The sequence below is a fragment of the Pezoporus flaviventris genome, unplaced genomic scaffold (genome assembly GCF_033815535.1).
Source record: "Pezoporus flaviventris isolate CSIRO_AGI_PZ_B2104156 unplaced genomic scaffold, CSIRO_AGI_Pfla_v1 ptg000001l, whole genome shotgun sequence".
Classification (NCBI taxonomy): domain Eukaryota; kingdom Metazoa; phylum Chordata; class Aves; order Psittaciformes; family Psittacidae; genus Pezoporus; species Pezoporus flaviventris.
This window is the reverse complement of record NW_026892549.1, coordinates 21,043,994-21,065,609: the sequence shown is the minus strand read 5'-3', so window position 1 is coordinate 21,065,609 and position 21,616 is coordinate 21,043,994. Positions and strand designations below refer to the sequence as shown.

The following is a 21,616-nucleotide window of genomic DNA, read 5'->3' as shown; positions in this document are numbered from 1 at the left end:
TAATTTTAGTTGCTTCCAGATGCCTTTTACATTGGCTCTCTTCATGCTTTAATGAACCCCCCATTAAAAAATACATTTTCCAGAGGCATAAATAGACAGCGATTGCTCTTCAGGAACATGGGAGGCTGCTGAATCCTGCCATTCCCTCCTGCAGTGAAAACACTGCAGGATGAACCTTTTGGTGAGGCTTAAGGTGGTGCCAGAGACTGGAGGGATTCCTGTGGGGATGGGGTGCAGTAGAACACAGAGGTCTGGCCATCTCTGATGGAGATACTGGACCCCAAAAGGAGATCGAGGGAGAACATGCTGCAGTGAGCAAATGCTGGCATGTTTGGGTAATTGGGGGTTTATAGCCAAGGTCCTGCAATGGGACAGGGATCATCATCCTGCACAGCCCAGGGGCATTTCCCCATCATATCTTGTTGCTCCCTGAGCAGCCATTGCAGTACTCAGCTTACGGAAAATGGCCAGCACCATTCCTTTAACAGCAGGTAAACTCTGACCTCTTATCTCAGGGCTTGGCTGTGTTATCTGCATCAGTCTGAAAGCTCCAACCTTTCCTCTAAATAAAAGGAGGCAAAATGGACTTGGACCCAGCATCCTCCCAGACTTCCACTCACACCCAATGCACCTGCAGGATTTTGCAGATGCACCAACCTCCATGTGCAGGATTTTGCAAATATCGCAGCCCTGGACATCTATAGGAATAAAATAGAGTAAATCCTAAATTTAGTAACATGAAGAAAGTGATGAGCCCATGGACTAAGGCACCTATTATTTTTTTCTTTCTTTTTTTTTTTTTTTAATTCCTAGTCATCTTATTTAATCTGAGCACTTTGGGGCTTGCTCAGGTCTGAGCCAAAGCATTGGATTTGCCTATAGGTTCATTGAACACTTGCTTTCTTTTAAATCGGTATCTTATTTGCATGAGGACAGCATCCATGCCTCCATCAGCAGTTTCAGGATGGCTGATGGGAGCTTGAGGTTTTAGCTTTCCACTTCAGTCTTTTCCACAGCAGTAATATTAATTGTGAATGCTGGTGTGCTTTTCCCCATCAATTCTTCTTAGGAACACTTTCCAATATTCATCCAGCTGTAATTATAAGCACCAGGAGAAAGCCTTGTTAAATACATTATTTTATTTAAGTTTTACAAGAGTGGAATATGCTTCTAGCAGGGTACTGACAGCTATTTGACCTTAACAGATGGGGTTTCATTTTGGTGCAGATATTCTCACTCCTTTCACCCTTGTGCTCCTGGGAAGCCATTCCCTGCTGGCTTGTTTATTTGCATGGGGTATTGATCTTGGGGGGTCGTGTTTAATTCCTATTTATATGTGTTATAATGAGTGCCCACGTGCTCAGCATGGGCTTGCTAACAAATTATTGGCCTTTCTGCTGCCCTCTGCCTTTGCTTGTATGCTGTCTTCTGTCACCTCTGTCAAATACTTCTTGGAAATGTTTAAACTCTGCCTAAAATATGACTGCGGGTGAACACTTCCAGCTTCTCTTTAAATCAAAATAAAAATCTAAATATGAACAGCTAGAGGACTAGGGAATAGGAGAGAGCAGTTGGGGCAGGTCTGACAGCCCAGGGTCTGCTGGACATGCCCATCCTTGCCCTTTTCTGGAGCTGCCTTCATCAAGCCCCTGGGTTTCAGCCCATTTCTTGGTTCAGCCAAGAAAAAAACTATTGGATTGGGTAGTTTATGGCTTCATGCCATTCATGTGTCTCTGCCCCAAAGGGGTGCTGGGGCTGCATCCTCTGCCTTCTTTGGGACCTTCTCCATCCTGGGGACTTCTCCATCCTGGGGACTTCCTTCCAGTCTTCCTTCCAGACAGTCTTTCTAATCACCCTTTTCCAGCTCCTCTGGGATGCATTAACCCCAGTTTTGCCATTTTGAGGCTTTAATTCCACTGTGTGGGGATCCTGCAAACCATACTGGGAAGAGGCCAATGTCTCTGGGGAGGGACACCCTGGCTATGGGCCACGAGACAGCTTTTCAGCTGAGATGTGCACAGGAGCATCTTTTGGTGCTGATGCTCCCAGTGTCATCACAGAGGGCTGCCCTGCACAAAATCCTGACTTTTAAAGCCTCTTTCCTCATGCTGACAGTTTTTAGCACAGAGGGAGAGGGAAATGCAACAAGCAGGGGCTGAGAAAAGGTTTGAACCAATCCAAGCAGTGGAGCTCAGAGCAGCTGCTGTAATAGGTCTCCATGATCTTGCAAGAAAAAACAAATAATTGTCAAATTGCTAAACATGTGATGCTGAAAAGATGATGGGTAAATCCTTCCAGAAGGACACAGTTGAGACTTGGTGACTTCAACCACATTTTCCCAACTGACAAAGAGAAGAAAGGGAAAACCCATACCTCCCTTCTGGAAAACCCAGCCAGAAATGAGAATTGAGAAGGAGGATTGCTCAGGGATAAGCTGAGTGGCTCCAAAATGATGTTGCCTGGGGAAAAGCTGAAAACAACCCTTCAGCATCTCAGCGGATGTGATGGCAGGACTTGGGGAAGGTAAAATTGGAGGGAGATGGGGATGGAAGGAGGAGGGCACTGGCGTGTTGTGATAGTGTGGGTGATGGCTGAAGCACATCCATGTTACCCCATCACCCTTTCATGCTTCACTCTGTATTTTTAGGTGTCTGTGGCAAAGAGCAGTGGTAAATAATAGCCAGTCTCTCGATGTGCTTTCCGCAACCTCCAGTTTTGTCAGTTTTCTCCCCATTAATTTCTTGTGACTTTCCTTTCCCAAGCATCTTCTTCTTCACACCTTGCGTCCCGATTGCTCCATGCAGCAGGGATCCAGGCTCCTCGACTGCAAAAAAGTAATAGTAACACAGGATCCCATCTGCTTTTAAACCAAGGCACTTTGTTTCAGTCTCAGCCATAACAGTAGTGCTGCACATGGGAACTGCTTGTGCATTAGTGTTTTGTAAAGCTCTGTTTTCTAATGAGCAATTCTGGGGCTACTTCCAGTATTAAATGCAATAGGCTTGTTTCCCTTCTGGACTCTTCCCTCCCAGGAGAGGAGCTGCTGGTGGTATTGTAAGAACTCCCAGGCTGAAGGGAAAAGCCTTTTCTAAGAAAACCAATTCAAGTTAATCACGTTTTAGGAAACAACTGGGCACATTATTGCTTATTTAGCCTATATGCTGCAAGGTATATATGCAGGCAGCCCAGCCCAGCCCAACCCAGCCCAGCACGTATACATCTCTCTCTCTCGCAAACCGGGTATCACCCACTTTTTATACAATTCATCAAAATGCCATGGGAGTGGGATGTTGGTTTGACCTGGCACCCCAAATCCCTGTGCTGAACTCACACTGCATCTCCAGGGCCACCCCTTCGCAGCCTTCCTTGCTGCACCGTCTTCCTGCACCCTCTCCCCAGTGCACCCCGCCTCACTGCATTCCCTCCGCTAGCGCACCCCCTCCCTAGTGCACCCCATCTCCCCTTGTGCACAACCCCTTAGTCCACCCCCTTCCCGGTGCATCCCATCTCCGCGCACCCCATCTCCCCCGGTGCACCCCATCTCCCCGTTCCCACCCTCCCAGCGTAGGCTCTCCCCGCCGCTCCCAGCCCCGCCCCGGGCCTAGCTCCACCCCGGGACGACCCCGCCCCACGGCGGCCCTGCTGAGGAGTTTCCCTGCCCTCTAGCCCGGGTGCGGCTCCGCCCACCGCCGGTAGGGGAGGGAACGGAGAGGCCAATCCTGCTCCGGGCAGGGCATCTGCGCCGCGTTGATTGGCGGCCCCGGCCAGGCTTGACAAGCCCCGGGCCGGCGAGGGGGACGCTCGGATTGGGAGCCGCCGCCGGCAAGCCCCTCCCCACCCCTCCGCCGCTCACACTCCCTGCCCCCTCCTTCCCCGCCCGGGCGGCAGCAGTAACGGCCGCCGGCGCCGCAGCGTGAGGCGGCTCCAGCGGTGTGATGGCGGCCACGACCGGCAGGTCGCTGCCGTTCCTCCTCTGCCGCCGTCCCGCCACGCTGACGGCGGCTGGCTGCTTCCCGGCGCTGGGGCGGCGCCGCCAACAGCAGCAGCAGCGGCACCGGACGGTGAGTGAGGCGGGAGCCGTGCCCTTCAGGCGGCTGCTGGTTGGGGCGGGCGCGGTGCCGGCAAGCCGCTGGTGGTGGTGGTGGTGGTGGTGGTGGTGGTAGTGGGGGGTGGCGGCCCGGCTTTCCCCCGGTTCCGCGGGAGGCGGTGGCCCCCGGCCCGGCCCCGGCAGCTGCGCGTTATTCTTAGCGCCGTCGCCGGGCAAAACTTGAGTGGGGCTGGCGGCGGCAGCCGAGACCCCGGCCCCGCGCCGGCAGTGGGCAGCTCCCCGGCCCTCTCGCAGCCTCTCTGCACCGGGGACAGGCGATCCCGCCGCGCCGCGCTGGCTGCTTCACTCGCCTCTTCCCGGAAGGCGCGGGAGCGGCCAGGCGCAGCCCGCCGTACCGGGCACGGGCTCCCGGGGAGGGGGGTCGGATCCCGGCGGGGCAGGGCGCGGCCGCCAGGTGGCGCGCGGGGCCGCGGAGAGCCGCGGGGGGCGGGGGGCCCCGCAGCCCTCTCCGAGGCGGGAGGGACTGGGGGAGCAGCATCCGCCCGGCGCGCGGACGCGAGCGGGCTAGTGCCCAGTGGATCTTCGCCGTGTCTTGGTTATTTTCCTCTTCTCTTGCCGCCCCTCGTCAAGGTCAGCCAGGGGAGAGGCACTGCGGGGCTCCCCAAATGCGCTCCGAGGCGGTGTCATCCAGGTTGGTGCGGCTTGTAGGAGACGGAGGGGAGCAAAGAAAGCCCGCTGCAGAAGCAGCATGCTTAATGGCTTTGCCAGGAAAGGGAAGACTGGCAGCACGTGCGTTGCTTACTATGTGTCTTAGGGTGCAAAAAAACCGTAAAGGCAGCAGGTTGCGTCTTGGAGCTCAAAAGGTTAGCTAAAAATACCGGGAGGTTTTTTCTTTTTAAACTAAGGGAACAGTATGTAGCTGGGGGATATTCCTCTGGCTTTTGCCACAATCTGTTTTGCTTCTGCCAATAAAAAGAGTTGCCGTTGGAGGTGTGCACCTGTCGCTCACTTGTTGTCTCGCTGAAGCGACTAATCACGAAACTATGTAAAGCCACCAAAGTTGCGTATTAATCAGGTGATGGAGTGGGGCTCTGACCTCCATTGAAATAGCAGATGTAATGTTGGGTCCCTAGGGTACTGTTTAAAGAGCAGCTAAGTGTTTGTGCCTTGTATCTTCAGGGTGCCCATAGTTCCTCTGACAGAGTCGGTATGTGTTCACAGCGACAGGGTGCCAGAGATTCTGTTGGTATTGAGCGTCTCAATTGCATCAGTCCCATATTTGCAGTGCGGTCATTCACATGTGTGAAGTGTGACTTCTGTGGTGTTGACTTAAGACTTTGTAAATGCCAGCCTGGCAAGTAAGGCCACTGGTACCCTGGCTTCTGGTCAGGTGTGGAACAGCCTTTTCAGCTTTTGTAATTATCATTTAAGTTGTTTCTTTTAGCAGTCCGGCTCAGAAAATAATAAATCTAAATGTTAGTCAAACTTGGTGATTAATAGAGATTCTCATTCATGCCTGATTCTGCTTATCAGGCCAAGTGTAGCAGTAAACATGCAAGAAGGCTGAAAACAACCATTCACAAGTATCCCAGATATCTTCTGTATTTCTGGGATACTTTGGTGCTGCTATTGCCCTAGCTGAGCAGGTGTGGCTGAAGTGTGGGGACACTCAGGAGTGCACAAAAAATCATACTGTCAAGCCGTCTCCTTAAGTGCTTGGGGAAGGAGAATGTTTTTGCTTGTGTCTTGTGGGCTGATGATTAGAAAGCTCTTCTGGCTTCAGTACTAGTTGGGTTATGCTGTATGTTTTTTGGCAGCTTGGCTGTTGGCTGTCTGTGGTGTTGCAGTGATTAATTTTTGGGTTTTTCTTCTTTTCAGTAGGGAGGTTGTACACAAGTCAGTTCTGTAGGTGTTGAGTCCCTGTGAACCTAGCAACCAAGTGAAAGCTTGCTATGCGCGACTGGGACCCAGTACCCTAACTGTTCTGACAGCATCTATAATATGCCTATTTATCTCTTCACAGAAAAGATGAGTTCTCCTTTCTGTCATGCTGCACTTGAGAAAATGTATGGACCACTGGGAGAGAATAGAGACCCAAGAACTGCCGAATCATAGAATAAATGATCTCCAGGGACAAATTACAGGAACTGGAACTCTTAATAATAAAGAGAAAATTGAAAGGAGGTTGCTGCAAAGAGGATGCAGAAAAACAGAAAATCTGTGTTGGATAGGAGAAGTAGTAGTGGGCTTACTATGTGGGGAGGGATAGGGAGGTGCTGGGGATTTGTTTAGGTGCTGGGAATTTTTCTTTACTGGCAGTAAGACTAGTGAAATGCTGAATTGTTTCCTGGGAATGCCGTTCAATCTTCATTACTGGAGGTGGTTAGAATGGGTTAGACTTGCATCAATCAGTTATGGCTGGTGAAGAAATGATCCTGCTCTGCCATCGGTCTGCACCATATAAGCTTCTTGAGCATAGAGATTACATTAGAAAATAGGTCGGAAGAGTTTGTATAATGTAGGTGTAATTAATAGAGTGATTATACTAGGTATGTCTATGTAGTATTGTATTTGTAACAATAAATTCTACTTGTTTACTTCTCAGGATGGCTGGTTTCTAGCAGAGGTGATAAATGGTTTTTCTTGAAAGGGGGTGGAAATGCTAAATGTTCTTATGGATGAGTTCTTTCAAAAGCGATACAAAAAATTTGTTGGAGGAGTCTGGACCAATTGACCAAACTGCTGTGAGAGAACAGTATATCAAAACAAACACAACCCCCACCCTCCAGATGGGTAAAGAATGAGGCTGCGATAAGATTGAACAGTAGAGAGGGCAAGAAGTTCTGAACTCTTGAAAAAATACTTGATTTATTGAGGGTCATAGGGGAATAGAGTAATACTGGGAAGCTTGAACAAAGAATTCACAGCTTGCTTTAGAGTTTTGAAAACAGAGAGTTGGGAAAGGTCAGTGGGCTCAGCATATAGATATGGGGTTATGGAGGAGAGAGCAAGCCTTTGTGTTCTGTCCCAGCTAAAGAGTACCACAGGGTGTGAGAGATGTTAGGAGGAGGATGCATAAAATTTGGATGGGAAATTCACTTACTGATTTTGAAATATGAAGAAGTAGGCAGGAGAATGTGTTTACTGATACTTGTGAATTTCTCCTCTGAAAGTAATGCTGTTGTGCCTCACAGGATGCATAACCAGGTAGAAAGTAGGGCTGGAGCATCCATAGCATTGGAAGGTTATGACAAAGCTGAATAAATGGACTTACAGCAGAAGTATCAGAGCTTGTATCTCTTTCCCTTTTCCTAGTCTCAGTTATATGTATGTGAGAGGGGAAGAAACCTTGTAGAGGAGTAGAGTGGAGAAACTGCTGAAGTAGGCTGGTGAGGGGTTGTAATGTCAGGGGGAATGATTGGATGGCTACAGCTTTGACGATGAGTACGGCTGAACAGTTCATAGAGTAAAACATCAATAGTATTGGTGTTTGTTTTAAACCTATGTCATATGTACTTCCTCACTAGGAGGGAACTGTGGAGATCTGATGCACTGTTGGGAGGTTGCATTGTGGAAATGAGACATGAGTTTAGTTAGTTGTTCCAAGGTAACTTCTGCTGGTGGGAAGACCAGAAATGGCAAAAGTCTGTATCAGCAAGCCAGATGAGGTGGAATAAAAGACGTGTGTAGTTTTCTTTTTCTGTACATGTGCTACATGCAAGAAGTGGCAAAGGATGGAGAAGCAGTGAAAAAGTGAAGAGAAGCCTTGCTGGTGGTTAGCAGGGACTATTACAAGGTGTGCTGTGGGGGGATACGTATGCACAGCCCCATGCACTGACCTTTTTAGCAATGGGAGTGAGATGGAGATGGAGCTTTTGGCAGGTGATTAAGTAGCACTTCTCAGTCTAGCAGTGGGAAGCATTGCAGCCATAGCACTACATATTAATTAAGGTCTTTGTCCTGTGGTAATTTCTAGTGCTTAATACAAAAATTGCTGTTCCCCTGTTAGACAGCTTGCCCACATAGGACTGTGGAGAGAGAATTAAAGTGGATTTTCCTTGAAGGAAACTTCCTAATGAAGCAAGGGAAGTCCCTTTTTTGACTCCTACTTGCTCTGTGTCCTGTGGGTGTTGAGGGTGCTGCCAGAGGCAAGAGTGCCACACTGCTGAGATGCAGTAGGGCTGGGAAGCAGTCTTTTGTGGGGAAAAAAAAAGAATAAAAAATCATAAAGCAGTAAGCTATAAATGCTTCTCAAATACATGGTGGTAGACAAAGGACTTAAATAAAATGCTTTGCTTTTTGCATGTTGAATGCCTACTCTTTACAGCTTTCTTCCTACAAAGATTAGAGTCTCTTGTTATTGTATTTCTTAGTGCATGTAACCAGTGGTTGAGCTCTCTTGGATCAGAATGTAATCAGCTGGTTCAGATCTGAAAAACATATACCTGTAGAAAATTAAGGTGTATGTGTATGTGGTGTTCCTATGGTAGTTAATCCTGGCAATTTTGAGTAGGTCAGGACTAATGAGTCCTAGTGACTCCTTCCAAACCTAAGAACGAAAAACTAAACCTAACTGAATGGCAGCCAATTTTCAAGTAGGTATCAGACAACCTGCAGGTTTTTATTTGTGCTCCAGATGAGGATCAAGGTTACCTATGTTGATTGGTCCTCCAAGCCAGGTAGGCTTTTGATGCAGGTAGCCCTGTATTAAGGATGCAGTAGAGAGCATATCCCATAAAGACGAGGACTCTCGGCGGAGGAAAAGTGTCCTGGGATTTGAGGAAACCTTGGGAGGAGGATGCAGTGAACATCCTGATGAAGCTGTCCTTTATTCAGTGTAGATACAATGTGTGTTGGGTGGGTTTTTTTCAATGCTATGGCTGAAACAGAGAAGCTGTTTCTGAAGACTCTGGTAATTTCCCTGGTGAGCCCCCTGTAACCACCTCAAGCCCTTGCCAACAAAAGAAACAGTTTATTGCCCTAGTGTGCTCATCTCTTGAAACAGATTTATTTAACAGGTGAAACTTGGGTTTCACAAAACTCTCAAAGCGACAGTAGCAGACTGCAGGGATGGGTGAGGCTTGGAAGACTGTTCTGGCATGGTGTCTGTATTTTTGCTGAGGATGGAAATGGGTGGACTGTTTTAATTAACTGAGCTCCTGTTTTCCTGACCTTGTGTACTGCTGACTGTAATTTCCAAATGAGCGATTAAAAAGCTGAAGAACTGGTGGCTGTCCAGTGGTTGGAAGAGGCATAAAACAAGTATTCTCACCAGATCTTTGGCTGCACTTGTTGCATACCCTGACCTCCAGTTTTTCCCATGCTGCGACATGCAGAGATGCTTCTGGTGTCAATTTGGGAATTAAGATGGGATGTGGCTTGAACTGCAATATAAGTAAATACCAAGCCAGCAGAACCTCATAATTTATAATGCTGAGGGAACCCTAGGAAGACTTGATTTGAATGTAAAGATGAGTCTCTCCAACAAACCTCCTTTTAATCCTGCTTCTTCCCCTGCTACCTTCCCACACGCATGCACTTGCTGTCCCACTGACTCCTCACTTGTCTCTTGCTGGCACAGGGTAGCAAAACCATAACGATTTCTTGTAACTGTCATTGCCACTTGCCCATGCCATTACTGGCTACACTGATTAAAATGCAAGGCAAAGCAAGGTCTGCTGCCTTATACCAGATTTGCTGCCACAAGGCAGGCTATGTCTCAAAGTTATTTTGAAAGGTTCAGGAGGAAAGAAAACTTTTCCAACATTTTTACTTCAAATGATGCCAGGGAATCTGCCCTTAGCTAATTACAGAGCAATAGCACACCAGTACCAAGATGAAAATGTTGAGCTTTTTAGCTTCTTCTGTTAGATTTTGTTGAGGTGTTTTTTTTATTTGCATGAACAAAACCATAGAGGGGGATGACCAGGAAGTATTTTTTGGTGTATGGAAGTGGCTAAAATGTTCTCTTGATTTTATTCATTCTTGCAGAACAAAGTAAGTTTTGAGGGGAGGCTGTAGCTTTTCATGTGCCTATTCATTAAGTGAAGAAGAAAAAGCTTTACTTGGTCATGTTCAGACCTTCCAGGACTCGCTCTATGTGAAAGAGGAGTGCTACAAAGAAAGAAGTAGATGTTGGGGTGTTTTGACGATGATATTACTTTTGTTGTTGTTGTTATTATTATTACTACTACTACTGCTGCTTATAACTCAGCCTGTGGGAATAATCAAGACTTTGTATGTAGGGTCTGTGATGAGAAAGGAAGCTACAGTCATGGTAAGGTTGATCCAGTCATTAATAAAAAAAAATTCAGGATGTCTTTTTCCATAATGGGGAGTGCTTCTCTGCTGTGCTCAGGCAGGGTGAGTGTAACTCTCCTTATCAGAGCCGAGCCTGAGAAAAAGAAGAAAAAACTTTTTTTTTGGTAATTTTCTGAAGCTGTTTTTAGACCAATCTTAAAGACAAAACTTTGTGAGATTAGGTCCCACCCAGTCTTGAGGGTAAAGTGTAACTTTTATGACTTCATTGAAGATTTGTGTTATGAGTCACTCGTTTGCCATTCTATAAAATAGCATTGAGATGACACAAATCTGTAATTTAAACTATTCGCCTATGTGTAGGTCCACGTAAATGGTTGTAGATTTTGGTGTGGCTTTTTATGTCTTTATTTTTTATTTCTTTATTTTTTATTTCCTTATTTATTTATTGCAGTGTCATCTGGCGGTCATTCTTCCTGAGAACCCAACTGCAGCCTTCTGTTCCCATGGCCTCTGATAGCCCTGTATGGGAAATTTTGCTAGATGAAACTGTGTGCTCTCTGCTTCCCATGGAGGAATATTACTTACCTCTGATGCGTTCTCTGAGTGAGAGGCCACCTATGGTACTGCTGATGGAGTTTCATCACATTGTGACACTTTTTGAGGGCAGACTAGAGCAATCGGGCTTTAAGGACTGTTTTGCCCTTGAGTATTTAATGATAAAAAGAAAATTACTTGTCCCTTTTCTATTAAAGTTTTGGCAAAGGGGTTTCTTCCTGTTATTAAGGTCTCAATTGCTCATCAAAATGAGATGACATTTTAATGAAGATGAAAATATGCAGCACTTGAATGTGAGGGGGAATTACTTTCCAGTAGGGCAAGCCTGTGGAGTATTGCTTATGTCTCATGTAAATTATGAGGCATGTCCACTATCTTTTTCTGCATTCTTGATAGCTCCTAATGAATTAGGAAATGTAGAGCTTGTTTCAGCTATCAATTTTCTTGGCTTCCCCAGGAGGAAAGGACTGCTGTGCAATGAGGAAACTCTCAAAACTCTGAAACTGCTTACTGGAGTAATTAAAACTCAAATGTCACTTGGATATATAACTTAGGAAGGATCTACCGGGGTGACCACTATAAAAGAAAAAAAAAAACAACAACTCTCTGGGTGATCGTCAGTGTTACATTCTCTCCTGCAGCCTGCTGGGAATAAAATAATTCCCTCTGAAGAAATTTTATAGGGTTTAAGAAATGCTTTATGGAATGTATTGCTGTTTTGAGAGGATTTGGAATAATGCTGTAGTAACAACTTTGATTGCATTTGTCACACTGGTCCCAAAAGGTCTATGTGGCTTGCTCCTCCTCCTGTTATCCAAAGTTTATGTAGACTCAAAGTGGTGTGAGGTTATACAGATGGGGTGAGGGAAAACGCTGGCCAGACAAAAGTGGTAAGCCTTGGCTTTTCAATGTTTCTCAAAGCAGTATCTGTGCCTCTGTATGTGCGCAGGAGCTAGGGACACCTGAGCACTCTACCAAATGGGTGCTGCACAGAGCTTGTCTGCTGCAGAGCATCTGTGTATAGAATTAGGTGAGAACACCTTTGTTTCTGGATTTATCTTAGTTAATATACACAGATTGGAAAGAGGAATGCAAAACAAGCGGATTTCTTGCATGAATGCACATGCAATTTCAGGTGGGAAAGCTCACCAAGCGGTTCATGAATGAAGTGACTATAGGGTTGGCAGCTGGCAGACAGAATACTTTCCTTCCAAATTGTGAGCAGAGTTGATATCTCATTTTCCAGTTTTCTAGGTTAGTTGCTGGAAAAGAGTCTGAAGTTACTGCATGTTTTCCCTGTTCTGCATCACCGTATTACCTCGAAAAGCACCAAGAGAGGCAAAGCTTTCCTTTTATTTTGTTATGAAGAATGTCATAACAAGCTGCATAATGAGTTTACTTGGATGAACTTGTATCAATTGTTACTGTGCCTTGCAGCTGCTAAGGAAAAATGTGTCCCCTAAATGTAGTAAAGGAGGTGGCTTGTTTATATGTTTGAAACTTGTGTGTTTTGGAAGTGGTTGGAAGAGCACCTTTAAGAACCGTTCAGTTAGAGCTTGACATACAGTCCGTGTAACTTCATGGTTTTGTCAATGATTTGTAAAAGGTATAGCTTCCAATGAGCGGGAGGTAATCCCTTGACATATGGGCATGCTCACTGTCAGCTGAAACGTGAATTGGTGGTATCTGCTGAACTGTGACTGTTTATTCCTTGCCAGCTGCTGTTCTCTTCTACATAGTTTCCTTTGTGTGCCTGCCTGTCAGTTGACTTATGTACTGTATATCCCCTTGTTAAGGTACAGTGATAATTATTTTAAGCCTCCATTTTTCTCCTGCCAAAAATGACTTCTAATAATGCTGCATTCTTTTAGATTTGCAGCTGAAATCTGTAGAATGAATAGTAAATGAATGTTCATCAGTCAGAATGCAGGTTGTGAAATTTAATCAGAATAGTGAATTCTAAGGTATGTCTTGAAATTAAAGAAATTAGTTGTTCAGACTATTGTAAAAGAAAATAGAGTTATTCCCTCCACTTAAACCATTTTTTTTAGAAGACATCCTCATTTTTTTAGATGTTTGGACTTAAGTGTGATAGTGAGTTTTCTGCTTGGCGGTGTAACTCCAAAGGAATTTCTCTCCGAAATAACAGTGAACTGAAAAAGTGCAGAGATGTCCCAGGGGAGGAAAAATGTGATTCCTTTTTTGGAATGAAAATGCTCTAATTTATCATGTGATTTGGGAAATCCTCTTGGCTTCCTGCAGAAGGGAAAGAGGGAGCTGAACATTTCATCAGATGTTAGAGCATGGCATGTTTGTGATGCATAACAGCGTCTGCTGTGTAAAAAGCTCCCAATGGAGACTGCTGCTTGCTGCAAGGCTATTTCTGTTATCAAGGGACTTGTTTCTAAGGTAATGATAACAAAATTCCATTGTCTAAATATTTAGAAGATTTGATAATTACACTAGTACAGTGCTGTATGGTTTCCTCTGAGTTTGGGGATATTGTATTTAAGAGGAGAATAGGACTCTTCACTTGGACTTGGGTGTAAGGGATTCAAGAGAACAAAATCTAATCTCTGTCTTAAGAAAGAAAAGTTGTGTTACAAGTAATGTATATTGCTAGTAATGAAACAAGCTCCAAATACTCTCCTCTGAATTAAAGGAATGTATTAAAGACTTTTCCTTTAGTTTGCAAGTTCTAGATGCTGCTCTTGTGCTTTATGAAGTGCCTGGAAAACTTATGTCAGAGTGCTATTCAACTTTCCTTCAGGCTATGGTGAGTGGCATGCATCATGCAGGACCAAGAAAGCAGAGGGCCTGATGTTTTTGACACGTGGAAAAGTGCTGTGAAAGGGAGAAAACATTACATGTGCTGAAACATCCATTCCTGGTTGTTTAGCGGCATGATGTGAGTAACAAGAAGCTGATGGTCCAAAACAGAGCTTTAGTTTGAAGCCACATAGTTCTCTGAGTGCGAAGTTGAAAAGAGTGATGGTGTCCAAGATAAAAAATAATTTTGTCCAAAGATAAAGAACATGACACAGACTTGCACACATAGTCATTAAAAATAAATCACAATTTTGAATTAGCTAGTCACTCTTGTGTGTAGGAGTGACCATTTCCATATTTCCTTTTGGCATTTAGTTCTCAAGAGAGTAATTTTAAACAGTTTCACAATGTACTCCTCTTGATTATTTAGCTAGACTGAGTAGGGCAGGATATGAGACTATGCAGATACTGTCTTTAGAGTTGGCAGGGATGCGCAAAGTAAGGATTTTGAGAAAAGTATTAATACCACATGGGTGCTTGTGAAATGAATTGTTTTGTAAATAGCATTTTGAACAGATGTTGTTTTTTATCTTTCTCCAAAAGTGGGTTGTAGAAACAGTCTGACTATTCCTGCCATTCAGTTTTTCCCTACCTAGTAGCTGTTTCCTTGTGCTGGGTGTCTATTGTAATTACTGCATCCCAGTTTTTCCTTTTGCAGTCAATGGTACACAACACATTGTATCTGTTGCAGGACATCCTTCTTTCCCCTGTTCCAAGCAAGCTGGTAACACACAGCTCCAGTTTGTGTGGAGCACACAGGCCTTTGGATCTAGGGCAATGAGTTTGGTGGAGCTGCTGTTTTCATGACTTCTTGGGCAAGCATGGAAGTAGAAACTGCTCTTGGTGGCTCAGATGAGAGACTTGTGGGTTTTTGTGGTTTGGGCTGAAGAAGTAATCAGATACAGTCTGACACAATCTTGCTTCTCAAGGTTAGGAGCTGTGTCCCCTGAATTATTCCGGTGTTGGTGGGGAGGAATAGACAGGAACACCTAAGCACAGAACAGAGTTGCTTTCAGGTTTTAAAAGGAGCACTCTGTTTTTCCTAAGGAGTTGTTTGTCACTGTGGTCAGTCAGACATAACTAATTTCTTAGTTTGTCCTTTGAAGAGAGATAAACACTTTTATCCACATTTTTACTTCCATTCAAGAGATTTGGCAACACTCATAAAGCTGAATTGCTATGATTAGCCTGACATTTTACATAACAGAGGGCACCGCAGATTGTTGTTAATTCTTGGAATTACAGTGTCAGAGTACTGTGGTACTTCTCAAGGCAATATTTACATTATTTGTGTGGATTTCTACACTTGAGGGAGTCTGCATTGCCATGTGACAAATCATGGGTGTATCTTCATGTTCACTGTGTATCCAAACAAGCAGTATATGGGGCTTGATGTAAGTAGAGAGTTCTATGTGCTTCCTTCAGGATGTGATCTTTCTAGCTACGAGTTGGAGCCGATGATACTTCAAACAGGTTTCTGGTTCATAAGCACTTACAAGCTTTCTTACCGTCTTGGGAATGTGGAAATACATGGCTTGAGGGCGCATGAAGAAAGCTCAATTGCTATTATAATGCTGCAAGACACCCTAGAGTACATGGAGAACCTTCCATATGAGTGTTTGAGTAAGCAGACTGGAAACCCACCCTTTGCTAGGGACAGATGTCTCTACCCATGTCTATCACTGCTGAATCACCTTGGCTGAAGACTAAAGTAAGTCTGTCCACTGAATGCAGGCACAAACACCCACCGCACCACCCCCTGCCCCCAACTGTTTTCTAATGCACTCCAGCTCTGTTACTCTTCCTCCTTCAAGCTTCTCTAAAGAAAACAAAAGGGGTTGGGGGGGAAAGCTTTCAACATTTTATTATTATACTTTACAAGTTTAGGACACTTTCAGTTTTTATAATACTAACTAGTATCCCATGAATCTTGTTTTTAGGTTAGGCTAATTTAGTTCTCAAAAGTATTTCCTTTGTTTTCCATTTGTAATCATGGGGTGGTTTAAAACACTTAAAAATTAGTTATTTTGGCCACAATTTACCTTGGAAAAACACATTCCCTGAAACACTTCATTTGAAGACAGTTATACATACCTGCTAGTGACTGGCTTGGCTTACTAGCACTGGAAGTAGTACATGTGAAATTTGTTTAATTAGAATTTGCATCTTATGAGTTGTGTTTATTGCTGCAGCTCTCCAGCTCTGGATTTATCTCTACTGGGGTGAAACTTGCACCTTAATAATAATTATCAGTCATGGTAACAACTGAGTTATGTGAGGCTTTTCCTATCCTCATTTGCAGTGTCTGCAAGTTTTCCAGCCTGAAGCTCGTACAAGTGAAAAGATCTGTCTGTGAAGAAATGTAACTAGTGAAAAAGAAGGGGTGTTGTTGTTACTGTATCTTCTGTCCTACTGCAAAGGTGTTTTTCTGAGTCCTTCAGCTTCTACTGTAGACTGAAATTCATGAGTTGGTCCTACATAAACATGAGCTAAGCACTAGAAATCTGTGCCACTTCTTGGTAGAGAGATTTAGATTTATTGTATATTACCTGAATGTAAAATCCTTCCAGCTCTCACTGTGAAAAATATCTACATAATTCATTTTAGAGCTCAAAAATATTACACATTGAAAGGATGTTGTAAGTATAACAACTTCATCTTTTTGAAACCAGTTAATGAAGTTCAAGTTGAGCAGTATTGAAAGTCAATTTGATAACTTGCTGATCCGTATAAATAAATCTCACTGACTGTTTTGAAAGCTAGTTGTTTTCCAAGCTAGACTGGAAGGAGATTTCCAGGCAGAAAATAAAAAATAATGGGGGAGGGGGAAGAGGAGGTAGCTGAGGAATAGGGTGCAGTTCAACTATTGAGAACTCTTTGTATTCTACTTTGCTATCTATCATTGTTATTGTAAGTACAGGAATTTGATGGCACATGGAAGCATTTCAGTGACTTATATTCCTGATTTATATTCTGGTGTAAAGATGCCGTTCCTACCACTTGGTCTTTCCAGTGCTGTCACTGCAATGTTACTTCTCCCCCTCTTACTTAATAGTGTACTTATAATGATACTTTTTTTTTTTCTTTCCCTGTCTATACTAAGGTGTTTCTCTAGCAGTAGGGTTCTTTCCTTCATCCTTGCTGTGAGAATAACACTAACAAGTTATTGTGGGGCTATAGCCCTTTTTCAGAGGGGTTGGAAGTAGTACAACCTTAAACATAACTTAAGTCTTAACTTTTAGCAGTTACAATTGGTGTTTGCAGGGCTAATTGAGATGTGGTGTTTGCAGGTAAATAATCTGACTAGAGACTTGCTTCCTTTCTAGCCACAGCTCTGATCAACCACAAATTATCTCAGGATTGAGTTACGAAGCTCAAACTTTGAACATAGTGTATTAACCCTTGTGTCCTGCAGAGAGGGGATGGGAAGGTATACCTTCCTGTGACTGGAGTGACAGTGCAAATGATCTGCTTTTTTTGTCTTCGTTAGTTGGGGTTCGTAAAAATATTTGCTTTATAAAACCGTTTTTAAGTAATATTCAGGTAGAGCTTAGAATAATAAAGTTGAATAAAGCCTATCAAAGCAGTGTGACACTTTACTACTAAAACTGCTTGTTTCTTTTTTCTTATTAGTTGCATGGGAAACATCTGAGTTCCTCAGCTGTAAATACAGCTGCTAGGGTAAGAGATTTTGTAAGAAACACCTTTACATTACAGTGTGGACTATCTGAATGTTAGCATTAGTTTTTGTAGTCTTAATCTAGGGTCCGGTGATTTCTTTGGAGTACAGGGCCTCCTTCCTTTGAAGTAGCAGCCCTTGCTTCGTCTGTCATAAGGCAGGGAATTTCCCTGGATCCTGTGGAACAAAATCAACTGTTTCCCCTGTTAAACTGCTACTTAAATGAGAATTGCCTTTGGATCTCTGAAAAAGGCCCATGAATGTCCTTTGTGTCACATTTAGTCAACTGAGTGTCATTTCATATGATTGCTAAGCGTTCCTTTCAGCCCCTGTGATACTGGATGTACCTTTCTGCTGCACTGGTGTGCCCTCTATTGTATCTCCAAATGGGTGCATATATAACGAGATACAAACTCACCTTGTACATCAGTCCTTCCTTTCTAGTGCTTGTTCTGGTATGCTGTGCCTCTCCATAGAGCTACTGACTGTGACTAATGATTTTCTTGCTGAAAAAGCTTAATACCAATAGCTTGCAAGATTAATTTTATACAATGTGCTGACTTGATGTTCCAGAGTCCCCAGTTGATAAATATGGCCTACTAATACCTCTCTTCCTGTCCTCCTCCTTCTGTCTTCTACCAAGTCTAGTTTCTAAAACACAAACCCAGAGTATATAGTGGTGTAAAATGTCCACTTAATCCAGCACAACCCCTTATCTTCTATGCATGATGGTTACTACCAGTTTTGCATTTCTACAGACTAGTTCTTGATTATTAAATAGCAAAAAGCTGTAAAAGAATGCATATGGAATAACAAAAAGAAAAAAAAATCCCAAACCAAGTAAGTTTTAGAGCATTGTTGGCTGAATCATTCACTGATGGTAATTTTGAGAATGAATTGTTACTCCTGTTCTAATTCTTGGAGAACTACTGGGAGGGTTTTGGGGAGCCCAAAACTTCTGGTGGCAGTTTTCATTCAGCATGTGTAGAAACTGGTTTTTGGAGTATGAAATTGAAGATGCATACTTCCAAATGTTTTACTGTACTTATGTTAAGATTATCTTAGCTTAGAAAAAGAATGTGGAATTGCTGTCAGTAAAACAGTAATCTGGCAGACTGCTGTCATACAGGTTTAAATGGATACACCATGGGTATTGCTAACAAATTGCTTGCAGTGAACTGAGTAGAGATTCAGCGTCAAATATTTTTTTCCTTCTTGTTCTTTTACAAATTGAGATGAAATCAAATGCCCTGGTACAATGGGAAGTGTAAGTGCAAGTTTCTTTACATTTTGCTGATTACACAGTCAAACAAGTAGAAAATTACTTGTATTTTTTGAGGTTTAGGACAGTCATGATTTTTTGTTGTTTTTTTTTCCCCTCTTGATTTCTTTGAAAGCCTTTTTTGGCAAAGAACTGTTTTGCAAGACATCCCTCATGAAGTTGGAAATATTGGACAATACACAACCTCACCAATTTTGTGGTTACAATTACAGTGTACTCTGATATATATCTGTTTACTATGGGAAAAGTTAATGTTTGTGTTGGAGGACAGCTCTCCTCCTTTTTGAGTTGGAGGTGTGAAGGCATTCGTATCTGGTTTTCATTATCAAAAACTGGCATTGCCATAGTCCCCTGCCGGTAAAAATGTGCAGAATGACCAACTGGCTGTAATTCAGGTTGTCAGGACAAGTAAGCTTGAGTTTGGAAGGCTGTGCGCAGAAGAGGCTAGTGTAACTTACTTCATGCTGGCTCAGTAGTCGCTGCTGGCAGAGAAGCCTCAAAGGAAAGAATGTCTGCAGTTATGTGCAGGGAGATGATTTAGCTTTATGAATCCTTCCTTGTCTGGATGCACAAGAGCATTTCAGAGAAGGCTGAGGATGCCGTGGGGATTCTCTCATTTTTTTCTGTAAGTAAATATTTAGTTTCTATGCCACTGCTCTTCAAATGGTGACCTCAGGGTCATTCCTGAAGTAAATGGCATGTGTCTTGGACCTTTTGAACGATATTTGATCTATGGTGTTAAACTGGCTATTTGTTCTGATTTTTAAAACTGCCTTTGGGATTGTGGAGTAGTTCATGTTGGAAGTGTGAGCCGGAAAGAAAGAAATTTATCTTGAATCAGGCTGGTGTTGGTGAGCATCCCTGATTACGGGAGAGTAGAAACAGACCGACACCAGGCTGCTTTGATACGGGGTTTCTTTATGCGGCTCTCATGGCTTGCCATGGATAAATATCGTTGTTTTATACCACTAACTGAAATGAAATAAAAAAAATAAATTGTTTAGTAGATATATAGTACCTAATATAAAACTTCATTTTCCAGAGGTTGTATCAGCAGTTGGTTTTCCTTGAACTGATGACATATCTACTTCTGCAGCATGGCAATGAAAAAATAATAATCTCTGCAAATATGCTATTAGCATTGATGTGCTTTAGGAAGTACCTCTGTGGTGTCAAATTTGTACTTGTGGCTGCGGTAGCACAAGCATTAGAGTTTGATTTGTATGCAATGTACTGATGGGCAAAGAGTGCGGGAAGCTTGAAGGGCAGAACTGCTTAACACATGGGGAAGCTACCCTTTTTTCCAGTACCTACAAAGAAATGAGTTTAGATTGCTTCCAAAATTGTATGACTTTCTACCATTGCAGCCTTTAACTGGGTATTTTCTCCATGCGCAGTGTCCAGTAAACCTTCCCTTAGTAACTTTTAATGTTTTATGGCAAAAAATCACAAACTGTCAGGATAGAAATCAAACCAGTTAAGAACTTTAATACATTAAGGGAATTGGTTTTAAATAAATACAGAAATGAAGCAGGGGGATCACAATGCAATCCCCTTTGTTATACTTTGTCTGTCTTTCCTAGTGGGGGATTTTTATGTCCCTCGAGCAGCTTTGCTCAGTACTCAGAACAAAACCAGCTGAGAAGAGGATGGCAGACTGACCTTGGTGGGTTTAGAAGGATGAGTCCTGCCTTGACCCCGAGGGCTCCTCTCCCCCTGTGGTGATTGGATGGGCTGTTTGTGCAACAGCCTGATCAGGAGCAGCTGTGGAAGGGGCCTTTGCTCCCCTGATGAGGTGTGGGGAAATCAGCAGGCATGGGCTGAGCAGAGCAAAAAGTTTGCAAGAGCACCACCACCTCGTTTGGTGTTGCATTGGTTTTCCCTTTCCTTGGTACAGGGTGTGCAGTGAGTAATATGTTATTTCTGCCTACAGGGTTTTGCTCTTCTGCTTGAATTAGCCTTCCAAGTTACTTAATATGTTGTGTTGTAATTATCTGGCATTGTAAGTCCTCTAATCTTTATGTGTTGGGCTGTTATGAAAGCTTTATGGCTGGGGGAAGTAAGACATTCCTTGTAGAGAAAGAATGTACTATTTACCACCAGGACACTTGCCCAGGGGAAATAATGTTTTTGCTTTGGAAGTCTTGTTTTCTCTTCCAGTATTTCCCCTATACCTCAAAGGGAGTACATAACGAACTTGGAAACTATGGTATGGATATTTTCAGTGCCTCTTTTCTGTGTTTATACTTTAGTAATAACTTCATGACAAATCTGTATTTCGGGAGAAAACATTTGGAAGCTTTGCAGTCGACATTTGATGTCTTGATGGTTATATGTGTACTTAGATTGGAATAAGCCCTTTATATTGGCAGGGCAAGGGATGAAGAATAGGTTTTTCAAGCATGTAAGTGGTTGGATAAAGTAAGTAAAGGTAACGTCACACATTTCTATCTGCTAATTGGGTTGTGTGTGATAGTGTATTAGGTATCATGTTAAAAATTGAGCACACCCCCCCCTCCCCAAACCTGGATGTGTACCTTATCTGCTAGGGTGAAACAGAGAATTATATCCAACTTTCAATAAAGGAAAGCTGACTGTTAGGACCATGTTGAGTGTGAGGAGGTAGAGACGGCTTTCTGAGCATATACTATAAACTCCTAGCTGTGCCGTCTGTGGAGTAGGCTGTAGGGCTGCTTTCTAATGTTTCTGCCCATGAAGGAATGGGTTTTGGGTGCAGTTTCAAGTACGACTGGGTGCCTTCTCCTGTAGCTTGTCTTGGGAGCTGTACTTTCTAGTGGAAAAACATGGAGTTTAAATGAATATATGTATACTGTTCATGTGGCTAACGAACTCTTGGGTTTTCTTCTACTGGGGCTTGCCGTGGCTGAAGCTGCATTTCTGTTCCCATGGAGGCAGTTAGTCAGTGGCTTATCAATAAAATGGTTGCCTTTTAATTCTTGTT

At 43.5% G+C, this 21,616-nt stretch overlaps 1 protein-coding gene across 2 annotated transcripts in view; it reads left to right on the top strand.

The window, feature by feature from the left end:
* The first annotated feature begins 3,798 nt into the window (after positions 1-3,798).
* Positions 3,799-21,616, top strand: part of MCU (mitochondrial calcium uniporter) — an 88,515-nt gene continuing 70,697 nt past the window's right edge. The window contains exon 1 of one of the 2 annotated variants that reach the window (XM_061447232.1): positions 3,799-4,061. In XM_061447232.1, the coding sequence (XP_061303216.1) occupies positions 3,936-4,061 (126 nt within the window). In that variant the 5' untranslated portion in view covers positions 3,799-3,935. Of the gene's footprint in view, positions 4,062-4,836; positions 4,912-21,616 lie in introns of those variants that run through there. The other variant, XM_061447243.1, reaches the window with a different exon arrangement.